An 18593-nucleotide genomic window follows, 5' to 3' on the forward strand; every position below is an offset into this window, starting at 1 on the left:
ACTGGGTTGTTTCAATTTACAGCTGCTACCAAGTTGTCACTTGCTCGGGCAAGAAAAAGATGCAGTTCCTGGAGATGGAAACCTATCGTGTGTTCTTCATCACACGCTGCCTTCTAGGACAATCTCATGTATCCACAGGTTCCTGTGAACACTTGTTTGGAGCTACTGATTTTCATCATAAATGCGTGCTGTGTCAGTCTCATAGGGCTCGTGGATCCTGGGTCTACTGCTGTTGCTTGTGGGTTTGTTCTGTTTGATGTCTCTCTTCCTATTTTATACACAACTGTTTTCAGTGTAGGTACTCCAAGTCTCATATTTTGTTCTGTTAAATACGTTGCTTTCAGGTGAGATGCCCTATTTTGTTAGTGTGATGTTCTAATTGCTATTAGCTTTCCCTGCAAGTGCCCCAAATTACACATAAAGCACATCTTGAATTTTTAGTTGTAAATTCAGGAATTATTTCCTTAATCTAGTTAACACATTCTTGTTTTTGATTGTATGTTTATTTTAATCTTGTCAGTAACCTCCAAGCCTTTGAACCAAAGACACTAAATTGAAACACACAACACCAGTTTTAGCAGCAGTGTTTATCCATAACTCATAACTGTTACCTTAATGCTGGTTTCCACTGTTGGAATGAGGATAGTGGAGACTTGAAGTTATCTGTAATGGCAGAATGTAGTGTCAGTACCACTGGGAAAGTATCACATTGGGTTGTTTTCTTTCACTTGCCTCTTTTCCTTAGTTGGCGACTCTGAAACCAGTAACTCTTTCCTATGTTGGCTGGCATCTTTCAGCTGGAAAATCCTTATCAAGCCTTCCCTTACGTTTCCTACAGTACTGCCCTTTCCATGCATGCTGTCAGTTGCTCAGGTCTGCCATTCAGCGTGCCTTTGGCACTGCAGGGAATGGTTTTAGCCACTATCCTTGGATGCTTTCCAGTCCCCTATTTACTCATACATCTAGTCCCTATAATCCATTAATGGTGAAAGGCTTATCAGTGTAATCTCTGAATTTTACCTTAATACTTTTTGCCCTCTGATTGTTGTTTTTTTTTAATTGCATATCAGACTGCTTCTAGTATCACTCATGTCCCATTGTCCAACTCCATAAATGCTTGAAAGGAAATGAAGCATGTTCATTTATTATTGCAGCACTGAAGCTTTTTTCCTATGAACAGTTTCCTTGAGGTCACAGCACAGTGATTGTGTCACTGTTGTACAATCCCAGCTGCTGCTTGCAAATTTATGGCATTTCCTGCATCTATATGCCAAGCATCTTCTTGGTCTATGCTGGTTGTTGTAGTGCGTGTTTGAGCCTATGGGATTTTTCTCTTTGTGCTTGATGTACTCTATTCTTTGTACTGAATGTGATCTATTTCTTGGTATATTTTGTGTTTTTCTTGTGTTTGGATCTACCCTTTGCTTAATTGTGGGAACAGATGACTGTGATCAGTTGCTTCTTTGGCCTTCTATCAGCTTGGGAAAGTCGGAGGGAAAGAATTCAAATTTTCAGCGCAAATCTCAAGAGAGGCCCCTTAAGTGCCCTTTGAGAAGGTAGGAATCAGCCTCACGCATACGTTTGTTCAGTTTTATATTACTTTCTTACATTCATCTAACAACATTCTGCACTTTCTTTTTCCAAGCAGTGCTCTGTCTCATCACGTAAACAGATGTTTAAGGGGTTTTCACAGTCAAGAGTTGACTGGAACATCTTAAGTGTTTCAAATGTCTCAAAATGATCAAAATTGAGCATAATTAAAGCAAAAAGCTTCCTTCTGATTTGCCTGCCTTTCTTCTGACACGTGGATTTCTTCAGATCAACATGGATTTCTAGCATATACACATACAGTTGAATATTTTCCTGGTTGCATTCTGCATTTCCAGACTTTCAGCTCTTCTGGGCATCTTTGTGGCTTTTTTTTCCATCCAAACGTTCTCTGGCATCTTTTTACTTCCAATATCACATGGCATTCCTTAATTCTTCTGCACCCAAAATACCTTTAAAGTTATTCCTTATTAACAAGAGTTTTCCAGCTGTCTCTCCTTAACAGAACGAAGGCTTTTGCTGTGCCTAGTTATCTGAGTCTGGGCACCTCAGCCACCTGCAGGTATGTATGGTTGTGATGGCTGTGGCCTGGGAGGGAACACGCTCCAGGCACATCCCTGTCAAGGTATTGAGTGGGAATGCAGAGGGGTCAGTCCCCAGGTCTTTCCTAAAGGAGTTTTCCTCAAAACTAAGAATATCCTTGAATATATTGACCTGCAGTCAGTATGATTGGCTTGATTACCATATACTACAAAATATTTCTGTAGGACAGATTGAAAGCTGGCAGGTAACGATTCCCACGAGAGCTGCAGGGAACTGGGCCTGGACTTGTAGCAGAAATACCCCTCAGGACACTGCCTGCAAGAGAAAAACGTGCAGTCAGTGAATAAAACTAGTAAAACACAGTTTGTTTAAACAGCATTCAGAGCTGTGGTGTTGCTTCTTGGCCAGTGCACAGGTAGCAGCAGCTGAGCAACAAATACCTTGTGTTTAAATTCAATTCTCACTTTTCTGAGGAAAGCCAGTGCAGCTGCATAGGTGTAAACGAGCAGATGCTTTCCATGTTTGCAGAGACACCTGCTGTCAGTGTGCACACTGCTGAACAAGAGAAGCTCCTCTCCTTGTTTCGTGTCTTTTGCTGCTCTGGACTGCAATCTCTGCAGAAGTTGTAGTTGCTATTATTATTATTATTACTATTAGTGATACTGCAGATCTTCCCCCCTTCCTCCATGAAGCTGTTTCTGCCAGATCCTTTTCTGCTGCATTTCATCACAGCCAAGAAGACAGCTTTGACGTATGCATTCCTGCAGCTCTCTGCTAAGTCCTAATCTTTCTAATAGCTGGAGGTTTTCAGTTTGTCTTTTATTAATATTCTGTCCTAATTGTAAAGCACTTCAGTAATATCCAGAAGCTTGTCTTATATAACAGCCTTATCCATACTTGAGTCCCTCAGAGCTGGAGTGTTGAGAAAAGACTCCATTTGATCTGCATAGTCTGTCGTTAGCCCTCATGACTCTAATGCACAAAGCCGTTAGAAATTAACAATACATTCCAAGTATTTTTAAACATCTGACTTTACTAGAAAGAGTATGACGTGCTGCCATGTACTGTTCTGAGCGGTGTAGTTAGAAAAGTCTCTGTAAAGTCTTCTAGGAGACTTGTTATGCAGCTCTAAATGAGCTGGAAAGTGGAAGAAGTTATAGGATAATTAAGATATTTCATAAAGCTCCATTATTAATCAGATTCTATGCATTAGGGTGTTGTGCTTTTTTTGAGCCAGGCTGATAGATGTGAGAACCTAAAAACTGGGAACTGCTTGTTTCCTTACTGTGGATATCCCAGACAGTCTCTATCACTCAAACTAATTATTTAAGCTGTTAATAAGGAAGCTTTTTATTTTTTAAATGATAAAAATTAAACAATCTCAATCAGAAAAGAAAGCAAAGGTTCTTTACCCGATGACCAGGGATCCATGCAATACAGCTAAGGAGCCCACCTGTCCACGATAAGCAGCTGTAATCCTGTGATCCAGGTCCCACTTCAGAAAGAGATCATTCCCTTCCATCTTTCATTTATTGTGACTGTACAACAGCTGCATAGGCTCTTGAACGTGTTTGCTATTACCTGGGAGAGCTAAGATCATCTGCAAGTGGAAAAATAATGACTCTTTGGGTATTCCTTTGCTGGTTGCTCTTTGACTAACTCTTTTTTGCCTTGAGACCATCAGAGAGAAGCACTGCTGTCACTGCTGAAACCACATCAATCTTGCTTCAATGGTTTCAAGGGTATTTTCTTCTAGAAATTGCACCCGGACCTCCACCTAAATGGGCTTCCTGCCTGCCTTGTGCTTTACCTCCACCTGCACAGCAGTGCCTTCTACATGGATGTGACTGTGAAGAGCTGATCATAGTTTGGCAATGGAGATTTCTGATTTGAAAGAGGTGACATTTGCCAACTGCGGGCGCATAAAACTGCAAAGCTAAGCCAGCTAAACCAGCTTAATTGATTGTGTTGCTGGCTGTGTGAACCGGGGGACTGTGAGACTCAAAAGTGGCACAAGGGAAGCAAACAGGGTAAGGAGTAATGCCAGGAAAGGAGTACTCATTTTTAGCAAGTCTGGAACAGGGAAGGCCCAATCACTTCTCTGGGTTCTGGCCGTACCTGCTCACATAGGAAGCTCACATGTATTTGTCCCATTGAGCAGCAGGGTGTCCACTGTATCTTCTTCCATGTTATGTCACTGGAAGGCAAGGAACAGACTGGGGCATCACCTCTGTGCTCTCCAGCTCTGACAGCTGTGTACTGACAGCGTGGAGCTGTACGCGTGCTGATCCGTGGCCTCATGGAGCATTGTAGTGCAGTGGTCTCTTGCTTCCTTCTGGAAACCTTCCCCTCCCCTGCAGTGATGCGAGCTGTAACCTGTTCTGTAACCCAGTCCTGTCTCTGGTGAGCCCTTGTTTTCATGCTGTAATGTGTAGTAAGCTTCACTTTTTTTCCTGCCCATTCTCTTCCTCACCTCTGTTTTCTTGCTCCCCTCCCTCTTCCTTCCAGCAGTTCTTCCCATCTTCCTGGGGTCTGTTCTTTTTTTCATCCTCCTTTCCCATTCCTGTAGCTTTATTACAGGATCACACTTCAGCTTTTCCCCCTTCGAAACTATCTGACTGCAGAATGTGACCTCGGGTCCATCTTCCCGTCTCCTCCTGACAATCACAAAGGGAAGTTCTCTGCTTGCAATCAGGATTTGAACACTGAGATTACAGCCAGAACCATAATGCCTTTGTAGTGCTGTTGGGATTATTCCTCTCCCATGGAGTAAACCCTGAAGAGCATCACCAAGTCTTCAAGCAAACAGAATCTCCAGCTGTCAGTGCTTCTGCTTCCTCTGGAGGCAGACACACTCCTGTCCAAACACAATATGCTGGCAGACTGATACTTGGCATCTTTGTCTATTGAGACATGCCATGTTTCTGGAACCTTTTATAAGTGATAGAAAGATAATAAAGGGAGAGGCAGGCCATAAATCCAGGCTGTCCAGTTCATCGTCTCTTACGGGTCTAATTCCTGGTTAGTGTCTTGATCCTCAGCTTAGATTTTACAGTTCTTTGGCAGGTATTTTGTGTGATATCACTTTACTTCAGACAATGATATTCTTGCTAATGCAGGTGACAGAAATAAAGAATAAAAAAAACTGGTACCAAAAGAATTGCTCCAGAACATCAGAATCTCTGTGCCTTCCCATTGGCAATTTGTTGGAGGGTTTTTTTTTCTTGGTCATTTCATTCTCACACTCCTTTTCTGGGCTTCTGTCTCTAACTAGAATTGAAATACATTCTTCTGAGTTGAGGGTAGACAGCACAGCCCTTGTATTCTCTATTCTTTTTCTCCCCCAGACATTTTTTGTACATAAGTGATTCCTGAAAAGGAACTGGCCAAACCCTGCCCCCAAAAGGCTCACACATTTGCTCCCATGCACATCTTTTCTAAGGAAAAACAGGGCTTTGCACCTGCAGGCAGTGCTGCATTTGTGAGTGCAGGCAGGACTCAGAGCCAGTCCCCCTGCTTGCCCAGGCTATTCCCCACCCCAGGAGCCCCAGCTTTGGGCTGGGCTGCAGCTCCCTCTGCCTCAGCCTCTGGCTGGATTGCACCATTCTGACTTAGATTCATCTCTGGCAGCAGTGAGCGTGCACATTACATAATGTAATCTTTGTGTCTTGAGGATTCAGGCCTGTCCTCTTTTGTGCTGCCAGATGGAGGAGAAGCCGTGTGCTCTCTGGAGAGATGTCCCTGTGTGTCTCGCTGCTCAGCCACGCTGGAATTATGTGTTTCTCTCTGCAATGGGCCGCTGCTGTTCCCTGGCATTTGGCTGTGGGATAGCTGGCGTTTTAGAGTGTAGTGGATGCTTTACAGCCACTGCATCCCACAATTAATTTGCCTAGAAAAGCAGATACACAAAGAAACTCAGAAATGGATTAGTGAGGAGAGTGTGGTCCAGGTACTCTGAATGGCTGGGGCTCTTTCCCAGCTGAGGCCCAAATGTGGGGGTCAGGGACAACCAGGTTTCTAGCTCCTGTCATACTGTCTCATTTCATAGTTGTTTCAGCTGCTGCCATTTCTCTGTTGCTCTGTTCTGTAACATGGCTCTTGCTTGCATTGTTCCTGCCTCTATTAGTCTGGCTGCTCCTTGCCCTGATCCCTGAAGTGCTCTCCAATGTGATAAATCATACCTGAGTGATTCCCTACTCACTAATGAGGCATCGTCTCCAAATTCTGCAGTGCTCAGTTGACTGAGACAAAGAACTAAACCCACCTGTGGGCAGTAATATCACTGCAGTCCTCAGGAATAGCTCAAAAGACCCCAAGGTGGGTGAGGGCGGCGCTAGTCAGGGCCCCCCATCTGAACTTCCATACTGCAGCACGCTGTCAGCAGGCTTCAGAAATGGCAGCTTCCCTGAGTGTTACAGCCCAGCACAGTGAACTTCCCCAGGACAGGGTGGTATCAAGATATTCTCATTTCAGCCTCCTGCTGCCTCTGAGCTTCCCAGCAGGACCCCATCGGCTTCCATGGCTCCAGCAGCGCAGCTGCTGCAATGAGAGCCAGGGCTCACGTGCAGCCAGCCATGCTGCCTCTGAGCAGTGCTTCTGCACTGGTGATACCAAACAGTAGCAAGCCTCTCCTAGAGATGAAAAAAGAGCAATCAGCACTTTGCTTTAAAATCAGGAACTGAAATGATGCTGCATCTGTGAATGGGGAATTGCTGCTCAACAAATATCCCCATCGCAATTCCCATCAACAGCCCCACTCAGCCACCACGCCGGCTGCTGCCAGGGGTCCCGGGCAGAGGGGCCACCAACCTCTCTGCCATCCTGAGCATGGACACAGGGTGCTTTGTGTGGAGTGTGTGTGAGCTGCTGCGCATCTGACTGTACAGCAGAAGGGGCAGAGGGTGCTGATGCAGGACTGTGGTGTAATTTGCTTTCTGTGGTAGCTTCGGCCTTCCCGGTGCGTGTAGCTGTGCAGGCCATGGCAGCAGGGCTGGAATGGAACCTCAGGCTGCAGAGAAGTTCACTTTGATTGTTGCACTGAAGTCTGTGCCACTGCATAGTAAGTGCTGTGCATGTGCCAGCGAGAGCAGAGCTAGCATGAGTAAGCTTATTATGCGATAATCACACCTTCATCTTTCTGGGTACATAAACTGCTGAGGTATCCAAGTCTGGCAGTGAGGCACAGTCACTGTCTGAAGATGAGCAAGAAGCAATTGGGTCCTTTCCTCACCAGGAACATATGTCTGATTTGACACCATTAGCCTTTAATGTTTTTAAACAGAACATCATTACTGAACCACCTGTTGGCACTTAATTACCTGCGTCTGATTACAAAGACGGTACAAAAATCTGCTTTTTAGGTGCAATCCCCTCCGTTCGTCAGCCCTTTCCCGATGTGCCCTGGCGAAACCTCTGCGCTCATTTGCTCGTTTTAAAGGCTGGACAGAAAACTACCCCAGGGCTGCTACGAGGGCTCCGAATCCTCCTGGCTACGGCTGGACGAGCGCTGGGTGCTGTCCCGTATTGCCGGCCCTGCCCGCGGCCCCGTTCCGGCCGGCAGAGCACCGAGGCACGGCTCCGGTCCCCCTACCTTCCCCCGGCGTTTCCCGACGGCGCCGGGCGCGAGGCAGCGCCTGCGGGTCTCTCCTCCCGGTGCGGGGTGCCGCGCTCCTCCCCAGGGCGGCGGGGGATCCCCCGGGGCCGGGCCTGCACCGCGCCCCCCGGGACGCCGCCTCCCCGCTCCCCGCTCCCCGCCCGCGGCTCCGGGGCGATGCTCCGGGGGTGGCGGCGGCGGCTCCCGCCCGCCACGCGCCGGGGGGCTGCGGCCCTGCGGCCCCCTCCCCGCCGGGCCCTGCCCGCCCGCCGCGCTGCGGGAGCGCCGCCCGCCGCCTCCCGCACCCCCCTCGGCGGCTTCCGCGGCGCCGCTTCGCGCCCGGCCCGAGCCGGCCCCGGCGGGGGGGGGGGGGGAGGCCCCGGCTCACCTGGCGGCGGCGCGGGGGGGAGCCCCGGCGGGGGACGGTGCCCGCCAGCCCGCTCCGGAGCGCCCCTTCCGCGGCCTTTGTCTGCGCTGTCACATGGGCCGCGGTGCGGGATTTAAGCGGGGCTCCGCAGGACATGCCGTGAGCGGCGCGCCGCAGCCCTGCCCGCAGCGGCAGCGCTCCGCCCGGCCGGGGATGCGGTTCTAGCGGCCCCGCGATGAGCGGCTCCTCCATGGCGAAGAGCGAGTCCCGCACTTCGCTGCTGAAGGCTGCGGGGAGCAGGCGGGCGGCGGGCGGCCAGCCCCAACCCCAGCCCCGCGGTGGCCGTGCTCGGGACGGCAGAGGACGAGGCGGGCAGGCGGGCGGGGAGTCGAGCCAGGAGGGGCTCCCCGGGGAGCCCAGTGCCCGCAGGCCGCTCTGCCACCCGGGTGCCCGCGAGGACGGAGCGAGGGGCGCGGGGAAGCTGTCACATGGACGGGGGGAGAGCCAGCCGGAGCCCGCGGAAGGAGGTCCAAGGAGAGGAGGCAACGGCAAGGAAGCGGCGCGACCGGCCCGGCACCACCACCATCCCCCGCCGCACGGCAGCCACGGTCACCCCCAGGACCATCAGCAGCTCTCAGACAGGGATGGGGAGGAGGCGGAGGAGGACTTTTTCCTCAGTCACAGGCAGAGGTCCAGCAGAGAGTCCCTGAAGCTCTCAGAGGGCGCCTCGCCTCTATCCAAATCCAGCAGCAAGTGCTCTACCAAGTCCAGCGGCAGCGAGCGGTCGGTGGAAGCGGACCCCCTTTTCCACCAGCTGCACCCCATGCTCAGCTCGGTCTTCGGCCAGGTAAGGGGCGCGGAGCCCCCGCCGCCTCCGCCTTCTCCCCCTCTCTCTCCCTCCCATCCTACCTCCCTCCTTCCCCTCCTCGCCCTCGTCCCGCTGCCGGGCACCGACCCCGGGGCGCATCCGCGCTGTAAATGCGCTGCTTCCTTCCCGAGCGGCCCCGGAGCAGCCGGCACCGCTGGGGCGCTGCGGAGCGACCCCGGGAGATCCCCGCGCTGCCCGCCGGGGCACCGCGCTCCGACCGCCGCGGGGCACGGCCGCGGCCCGAGGGCGCTGTCGGTGGTGCTGGAGCGGAACCGGCTTTGCCAACCGCCGGGGGAAGAAGTTGCGGCGCTGCCCGCTGGGGTGAGAGTCGGGGAAGCGATTTGTGTTTCTTTCCCCCCCCCACAAAAAAAAAGGATATTTACTTATTAGATTCTATCTCTCTGGCTGCCCGCCTTGCGTTGCTGTATTTGTTTACATCTCCTTATGGTACATTTCTGTACAATCAGCATATGAATCATTTCTGATGGCAGAAGCTGTCAGGAGAAGGTAGTGGGGAGGATGACAAAAAAAATCCTGACCCAATTCCGAAGCCTTCCCAATCACTGTGTTAGGATGGAACAGATGCTTTCGGTGTTTGCGAGCGCTTTGGGTACAAAGCTGTCATTTTTAGCTGCCTCTGGTAGTGGAATTAGCGGGCAGGGCTGTTACCCTTTGGAAATGAAAAGGCAGAGGGAAACTGGCTTGAAATTTTCTTTTGGAGCCGTTTAGGGATGTTACTGGGAGATGTAATCTCCAGGAAGATTAATGTAACTGCAGTCTCCCAGAAGCACAATTATAGGTATAAGGCAGCAGCCTGGGTGGCAGCTCTGGAAGTGGTCGATTAAGCCAGAATTAGGATTTGTGGGTTTCCTTGTTGTTGTTGTGTTTTATTTTATTTTATTTTATTTTATTTTATTTTATTTTATTTTATTTTATTTTATTTTATTTATTTATTTTAAGTGGGTTTGGGAGGCTTTCAGAATGCCCTTTCAGATTGAGATTACGGAGAGAACAAGGGGGATTTTGATGACTTAAGGGACGGACGTGACACACCTCTCCCTGCTCAGCCTGCTGCCAGGACGTGTTGTCTACTTCTGTTCATCTTGTTGTCTACTTCTGTTCATCTTGACTTCTCCAGAGGAAAATCAAACCTCTTCTGTTCTCGGCAGCTCTGCATCCTCACTGACAGTCTGCTGCGTGTGAGAGTTACGGTTGTGTTTACTCCAGAACGAGACAGAGGTGTACCAGAAATAGATGAACATTGTGTAGCAGCAATAAGGAGGGCCGTGTGAGTGCTGTGGTGCCCCGCTGGGTCACAGCAAATGGCACTGTTTGGAAATCTGTGGGCTCAGAAATGCCTGGGCTCAGTGCATTGAATATGCATCCGAGAGTAGATTGGAAGTCTGAGGAGCTGCCTGTCCCCATAGTGCCAGCACCACCAACAAACCCAGGTCAGGGCTCCTCCCTGCCAGTCCTTACCTGAACATGCCAGCCCTTACCTGCATTGCTGCTTGCATTCCAGTGCCAGGAGACACTCCTGAGCACCACGGACTTGGCACAATTTAGTTCTGGCCTCAAACAATGCTACTTACAGATAAGAGACACATTCAGGCTTTTGGTCTTCCACTCACCACATAGCAACAGCACTGAGAAACAATCACCAACACCTTTATTTGCGAGCGTGATATTATTTATTCCCATTCCCCCCTGTATTCATCTTTCACTTTCTTTGAAGTAATGATGAGAAAGCAACCATCTAGTGGGGGTTGTAGGAGTGGGATGTAGTAGGGCTGTTCAGGGATTGGTGTGTAGAAGCAGGGGAGCTGCAATATGGGATGTGCAGAGAGCTGTATGCTGGAAGGGAGATGTGAAGGTTTTGTTGCAGCGGTATCAAATCCTGATACGATACAGCTGAATGAAGGCTGTAGGGTCAGAACTGGAAAATTCTGTTGTGGAGTTGAATGATGGAGATGTTGCTGCTGTGAGTGGAGAAGTAACTGCTGTGTGGAAGTGTGAGGGCTGTGTCAGGGCGCAGGAGGACTCACACCTGCGGGAGCCCTGGTTGGAGCCACGGCTGAGCTGTGGCCACAAGCACAGAAGTGCCCCGGGCTGCAGCACGAGGCTGCAGGTGCTGTAAGAGCAGCCTGCTTCATGCTGCAATCAGAAGAGAGCAAGAGCTCAGAAGACGATTCGTTTAATCCAAGAACTTCTTTCCAGCCCACACAACCCACTGTGCAACAGTTAAAACAGTAATTTTGCAGTACATGTAAGGAGGGAAGCACCGCGATGCATGTCTGCAGCTGTGATCCAGCAGCACCAGCGTGTCTTGTCCCAGCTGTACAGATGTGGAACACCGTCCTTGTTCCGGCACGGTGCAGATGCAGACGCCACAGAGGTACAATCAGATCTGCAGAAGACATTGCAGGGATGACTTCACAGAGGATGTCACTGCAGTCAGAGCGAAAAGGAGCAGTCCGGAACCGCAGGATTTTGTCTGAGGGAGGCAGATCTGTAACCGTGCAGGAAAAAGACGGAGTGAAGGCAGAAGTGCCATGTTTATGTAACTGGCACAGCAATATAGTGCACTGTGGGTGTGTGCTCCGGGAGAATGCTAGGATACAGCCAGAATCTGGGATGTGGTGCTATTTTATTAACTGGGCTCGTGCGATGTCGGTGCAGCAATGTCGTGATAGCATAAAACAGCCGTACTCATTTAGCGCATCCCAGCACTACACCAATTAACAGACGCAGGGGCATGTGGTGACGTGTTGCTCTGAGCCAGGATGTCATCTTAGCCTGATGAAACGTTCCCCCGCCGGCTCGGGGACGCAGCAGCAGCAGCAAAGCTGTGGAGTTTGCAGCAGGTGAGCGAGCGGCGCCGCACAGCTCCGAGCAGAGGGAGCGCGGCACTGACAGCACAGCAGCGTGGTAATGTGATCCTGTGCAGAAGAGAGATGTGAGACTGGTGCCATGCGGCAGGAGTTTGGCAGTGCACGGATGTGGTAACAGTGTGCTGGTGTAGTTTGACTGAAGAGTTTAGCAGCCTAATGAAGCAGTAATACAATATTCCAGATGGGAGCTGTTCTGTATGCCGGAGATCACTTTTGGCATGATAATAGCAAAGGGCTGTGCCGGTCTGACAGCACCATCCCATTGTAGCAGAAGGCAGCAAGGGTGGTGTTATTACTGTGCTGCCCTTCTGGTAGCACGGCCGTGAGTGAGCACAGGGACGCTGCCACCAAGCGACACAATGACTGCGAGCCGTGTGAGTACGGGCTGGTTGTGCCTCTTGCGTGGCAGCGGGACGGCGGTGGTGGCTCAGCCCAGCAGTGAGAGCTGGGCAGTGACTCAGTGATGCAGCTGGTGGGAGATCTCTGTGATCTTGCAGCAAAGTGGGACGGTGGCACAAAAAGGAGCGTGGGGAGGGAGATAATTCCGTTTTGGCCTGTAGCAGGAGGGCGCCGGAGGCCAAGCAGTAGAGGAGTCATGTAGCAATAAGCGTGCTGTCGCTCCTGACACGGTCCTACAGATGGCCACGGTGTGCAGTTTCACAGCAGGGCAATACCGAGTGGCAGCACGCCCCTAACAACAGGGAGCAGCAAGACCTCGTTGGCAGTGATAGCAGTGAGGTGGCAGCCCGGCTGCAGGACGGCGTTATTAATGTGACAGCAGCAGTGAGAGCGGCGCAGGGGCTGGGAGGGCAGTGCAGGGGCAGCAGGGACCTGGCAGCAGCACCTCCAATGCAGCAGGATTTTGGCACTTGGGCTCGCAGGTGCAGGTGCTGCGGTACAGGAATGCAGAGGTTCTGAGCCCTGTGCTCCTCCTGTGCCCCAGAGTTGGCCTCACCGGCACCTTTAAGAGAGCTTTTTTTGGCCCTTGCCATGCAATATTAACTTGCAAGCGATCCTGCCATGTGAGACCTGACTGGCTTCAGAGCTCTTTAGCTTTCACACCCCGTCTGCCTGTTAAATTTTTCAGTGGAGTGATTCTCCAACAGTTTTCTGTCAATTGCTTCTGGTAGCATGGGGATCAGAGGGGTCAAACAATGCCATGGGGAATCATTAAATATTTACGGACTTCTGCTGTTAGCACTGTGGCCAAAGGGGCTTTTGTATTTCTATTTGTACAGGCAGTTAAAAGCCACTCCTGTCTGCACCACCTCCCATTCCTCTTTTAATGTCAGCGTCCAAAGTACCATTAAAGCAGGGAAGGTATCTTTGTGCATCTCTCAAATGGTTTTTCTGTTCTTACCCTGCTTGATCCTCCTTTACTCGTGGGCTTTAGTTAATCCTAACGGGTCTTAATGGACCTAGGATCTAACCAGCATGACAGAAGTGGCTGTTTTGGGCCAGGATGTGTCCCCACAGTGGGGGGAAGCAGGGGCAAAGCACATTGTCTGAACCACACGGGAGTAGACTCAGCTTCATCTGATTCCACTGAGAGTTTTGCTGCATCAGGACTGAGTGTAGAACTCAGCCAGCGGAGAGCTCTGGGAGTCTCTTGCTGCTGAGCAGAGCAGCATTACTGGCCCTGTGATGGAAGCTTACAGCTGCCCCGGGTACTGGTGAGGCAGGCTGCTGCGTGCTCTGCCAGCGCTGAGAAATATGGCTCGAAGCACTGTGAGATAGCAGAGGTGAAGGTGGAATGGTTTGCAGGTTCTTGTGTGCTGTGCTACACTGTACTGCAGGGCAAATGCAGCAGTGATGTATCAAGGCTTGTGGCAAACCAAGGACAGCTTCTCATAGCTGTTCCTTTGCAATGTTAAATAAATGGAGTAATTTGGAACTATTCTTTTTCTTTTCCTGTGGCTCAAACTGACTGGTAACCACAGCGATGCTGACCCGACTGTGTAATCTTAACTTACTGATACTGCACTGGGATGTGCAGGTTAGAAGAGACAAAATCCAGAAGAAACACCACGTTCCCACCCCCAGCTTCCCTTTCTGTTTTTCAGGCACCTCTGAGAGCTCAGAGACACCCCAGACGTGTCCTCAAACTGCTCTGTCCCATCCTGCCATGCCCCGTCTCCCTGCCGCGCTCCCCGCTGTTCGTACTCTGCCGGCCAGGCTCTTGCCTTTGGGAGCCCCTTCCCTGGTGCTGGGGTCCTGGGCCTGGCCATGAAGGTGTGCTGGAAGCAGGGTGGAGCTCTGTGGCTCCTGTTCTCCCAGTGGGGAATGGCACGTCCTGCTGAGCAGCAGGCAGCTGTTTGCAGCGCTCTGGGTACCTGCATGCATCTCATACAGCCTCCATGCTTCCTGCCCTGCATGTGCGGGCACAGCCTGTGTCTGTGCATGTAGGATGACATAAAAAGGCTTTGTATAAATGTCCTGTCTGCATACCGACAGTCTGTATGCATGCAGCTGCTGATGAATGTGTGCGACCATACAAGCACCTCTGTGCATACTGACACTGCTGTGCTTAAAACCAAGCAGAGCTCGCGTACGTCCCTGCCCGCTGATACCCACCATACCTGCCAAGGTACGTCTTGTGTGTTCTCCACAGTGATGAACACGGACACAGAAGAACACCGTTCTGTTTCAGCCCATCCACTCAGCTCCCCACTTGCTCAACTTGGAGAACTTACCACATTTGTTGCTTCTGAAAAGCTGGAGGGATGGGAGCCAGCCATAGGGAATCACTGAAGGGCAGTGCTGCCTGCCTGCGGTGGGTCTGCCAGTAAACATTAATCTTGGTCAATGATTTACTTTTTAAACAAATGTATTTTAAAAGGATATGGAAAGACATCCAAATAAAACCGAGCTAAAGGAACATTCATTAAATATTAAATTCATGAAATATACAGCAGTGTGAGCTAATGCGCTGAGAGCACAGCCCTCCTGTTGGATTCAGCTTATCTTTTGAGAGAATAAAATCTTTCAATAATGAATTAGCCATCATTTAAATTAGTCCACCGTGCATTTCACCCATCTACAGTGCCTTGGTTTTTCTTTGACGCAGTGTTGGGTTTGAACAAAGTGTCAGGAAAGATGGAGTGAATGGGCTGCAGGTTTGGCAGCTGTGTTAGCTATGGTCCATTCTAGCGTTGCAGCTTCAGTAGCCGGTTTTCCCCAATGAGCCCATGTGTGGTACAGTGGTATTGATTTCCAATAACAAGCAGCTATATGACGTGCATTCAGTACAGGGTGCTTAGCCAACTTTGGGTTCCCTTTTCAGTAATCCTCTGACATTCCTGTGACCTTAGAGAGCAACAGCAGTGCCCATGAACTCGAGTAATCCTCCAGTTTCAGTTGAATGCCCTTCTTAGAAATAAAGGCAAACAGCAATCGTAGCTTCTGTGATCACATTTCATTCTCTTAGTAGTTCTCTGTACCAGCATAAGACCGCGAGCTCAATACTGTGTACAAATTAAGTCGTTAGCCATATTCTAATCTCTCTTCTATCCGTTCCTCCCTTAGAGTACTTTGCACCTTGTATCTTTGGGAAGAATATATAGCATTGCTTCATCCCACGCAGATGAAATAAACTCTCTGCTCTTGGAAGGAAACAGGCAGCCATGTTACTTTGTGAGGCATCATGTCACAACAGTTGAAGGCAGGAAGCAGAAACCCGCCAACAGCCCCGCTGTGCTCTGCTGAAACAACACAGAAAGATTTTAGGTGGTTTGTGACCAGCTGCACTTAAACCTGGCTGCAGATCTCCTACTGGGATATGCAGTTCGATCCTTCCAAAGGTGCTGTCAGGTCCTTGTTTAGAACAGAAGTGAGACAGACCTCCATACCACAGTGGCACCTCTCACATGTCCCTGCAGGTTTGGTTTGCAGTGTTTGGTTAGTACTGATTGCCAGGGCTCTGCTCATCTGATAATCACCCATGCTTCCTGCAGCACCTGCTGACCACTCCTGTCTCCTTTTCCTTTGAAAGAGGTGAGGGATCCAGGGCACAATTAGCTGCTTCTGCAGCAGTCCCAGACAGAGAGTGATTCACAGTTCTCCTATCCCTGAGCAAAGGAAAGGAAAGGGACCACATAAGGTTTGTTTTAAACCATCCTTGTACTGAATATACATGGCAAACTGTTACAGCAACTTCTGGGCTGTCAAGCTTGTACTTGTCTTTTTGTAGCCCATTGAAAAGCAAAAAATAGCTGCAACACACTGAGCTCTGACCAGCATATCTTCTGTGCAGGGACTTGGAAGGAGGGATGGTGCAAAATACGTGCATCAGGTCTGCATGGAAGGTGTCAGGAGTTTGGCAAATGCTCACCTCTTTTCATCTAACGTGGAATAGAACTAGCTAATTGCAGACAAAGCTGTTCTCGACAGAAGTTGACAGTCCAGGGTTTGTTACCTTGAGAGGGATGGAAAACATTCTTGCTCTTTTTAATAACCCTTCTGTTGTTTGTGATTGAATATGATCCAATTGCTCTAATGGAGGAGAATATTATGCACAGCATGAGTCAGCAAAGCTTTCCTTCTGGAACAGCTGACAGCAAAGAAAGTTCCCAAACTCTGTGCAGAAATATTCCTCCCCCCAGATGAGGATATGGGCTGCATCTGCCAATAGCTGCTGGTGCCGCTTTTTGATATGGACCTGTGCTTAAGGTTCATTTGAGGTTAGAAGACGAACTCAGTATGCAGCACAGGCATTTGTAAGCATGGTGCAGACAGAATGGAAGCCAGTCACAGAAGTTTGGAGTTCTGGGCGCTGGGAGCTTTGAAGCAGGGTTTGTGGCAGCACTGGCAAGTGAAAGATGTTGACACATCCAAATGCTGTGGCACATTTGAGGTCATCCAATAAACAAGAGTGGGTTGCTTCTTGCAAAATACAGATCTATAACCACCGAGTGAATCTCCTCAGAGATTACCCCTTCCCTCTTAGTGAGACTGCCCTTTGTGTTGTGTCACAAGCAATGACCTGATCGAGCATTCCAGGTGGGATCCAACATTTTCCTTTGGAAAGAGCGTTTGTAGCAGTGGTACCAGCCCGAAGTATAGCACTGCTGCTCTTTAAAGGATGAAAGGTACTGAACCACCCAGATTGCTCCCCGTTGGGTACCAAGATATCCACCCTCCTCCATGCTCTGTGCTAAGGTCAGTCAGCATGCCAAACTCTTCTTGCTTGTGAGCTGAGAGCTCACTTAGTGCCAAACTACATACACAAAGGTTTCTGATCTTCTTGTGGTCTTTGGAGGAAAAGGGGGGAATTCAGGCACATAAACAAGTCGCGCGTTTCACAAAGTTCCTACTAATTCTCAGAGAGTTTACAGCAGAGACCCAGACCATAAAAGAACAGTGTGATTGCCACAAAGAACAGTGTGGGAAAGCCAGTATACATGCATGTGCAGCCCTCCCACACGCACCCTGACTACTACCCCAGATATAGGCATGCCCACAGATCAGCACCTACACACAAATGCTTTTGACACACTTATTCTCAGCATCATGTTCTCTTACAGCAGCCTCAGTTGGAGGAAGGGAGAAAATATGTTCCTTCTTATCTTCTAATGACCTTTCTGCTAACCCCACTTTCCTGCATATCTCTAAGCTGCAATGGTGGTGATGGGAACAAGATTCCAGTGATTTTGCTCCAAAAAACTCCACGGGGTCTGTGTGTTAGGTTGTGATGTGCTGCCCAGTTGTTCTTAAGAGATTTGGGGTAAATAAGGAGATAAGAAAATTGTCCACGATGATATCTCTCAGGCCCCCTGTGGCTCTGCCACAGTTCTTGCAGAGCCAAAGGACTGGGACTGTGCTGCAAACTTGCTGCAAATGGGCTCCCATTGCCTCTTCCCTTCCTGGACGGTGAACAACCTTCCAGGCCTGGCAGGTGATTTCTGTACCCTCTTTGCTTTGCGTTCCATGTAACTGCCTGCAACTGCAGGAAAGAAAGGCAGGAGAGCAGGCAGCTGCAGTAATTTTCTGTTAGCTGGTTCGTAACACTCTGGTACCAGTTAATATTTAGGGGGTGACCATCCCGACTTTTGTTGAGAGGCACTCACAGTTCAGTAAGATGCACTCGGTGTTTCCCTTTCATTGCTATCCCTGGCAATTTGGGGCTGCCGTGGATCCTCCCGGCTCCTTTGCTCAGCTCCCTCGCTCCAGGAGGAAGAGGAAAGGGGCACTCCTCGATTGCAGGGCATTCCTGGCCTCTGCTGCCTGTCACAGGGAGATTCATTCTTGGCAGTGAGGCGATGCTCTCTTCTCTCTCTCTGGAATTGGAGTCGTTTGTCTTGGGCAGGGGCTCCGGCGTCTTGCTTGTTGTGTGGCAGCTTCTGCTCGAGGGAGACATTCACTGTGTCAGTAAACAAGGAGCCTGGAGAATGGCTCCAGCTGACAGAGGACATTATTAATGACTGGCACATTGATTGAGGGTGGGTCGACCTTTTATTAGCTGCTATAAGAGGGGAAAGAGAAAAGGAGCTGAAGTTAGCAGTCTTGAGAGGAGCTGGGAGTTTCAGCATCCTCCTGCATTGTCTCCTGCTGCAAGGGCCCAGGGCTGGCACAGTCCCTGAGGAGTGACTGTGCATTTCCCTTGTGTCGAGGATCTTCCAGCCTTGACAAGAGGTGTTAGGCCAGCTTGCTTTGCGTGGGTGTGCTCCGATGTGGAGATTTCCAGACCAGAGCTCCCCCACCCCCTTTGTCCCTCTCCCTGCCTGCCCTGCACACAATGGGTGTCTTCCAGTCTGACTTTGAAGGGCCCGGGGGCCTTTGGGCACC

General features: G+C 50.1%; 1 protein-coding gene across 4 annotated transcripts in view; it reads left to right on the forward strand.

Annotated features, from left to right (window-relative positions):
• Window positions 1-18593, forward strand: part of CABP1 (calcium binding protein 1) — a 48529-nt gene that overhangs the window by 15029 nt on the left and 14907 nt on the right. The window contains exon 1 of one of the 4 annotated variants that reach the window (XM_072351342.1): window positions 8152-8898. The exons of 1 other annotated variant lie outside the window; for it this stretch is intronic. In XM_072351342.1, coding sequence (XP_072207443.1) covers window positions 8287-8898 — 612 coding nt within the window. In that variant the 5' untranslated portion in view covers window positions 8152-8286. Of the gene's footprint in view, window positions 1-8151; window positions 8899-18593 lie in introns of those variants that run through there. 2 more of the 4 variants (XM_072351341.1, XM_072351343.1) reach the window with 2 other exon arrangements.

Source organism: Excalfactoria chinensis, chromosome 16 (genome assembly GCF_039878825.1).
Source record: "Excalfactoria chinensis isolate bCotChi1 chromosome 16, bCotChi1.hap2, whole genome shotgun sequence".
Classification (NCBI taxonomy): Eukaryota; Metazoa; Chordata; class Aves; order Galliformes; family Phasianidae; genus Excalfactoria; species Excalfactoria chinensis.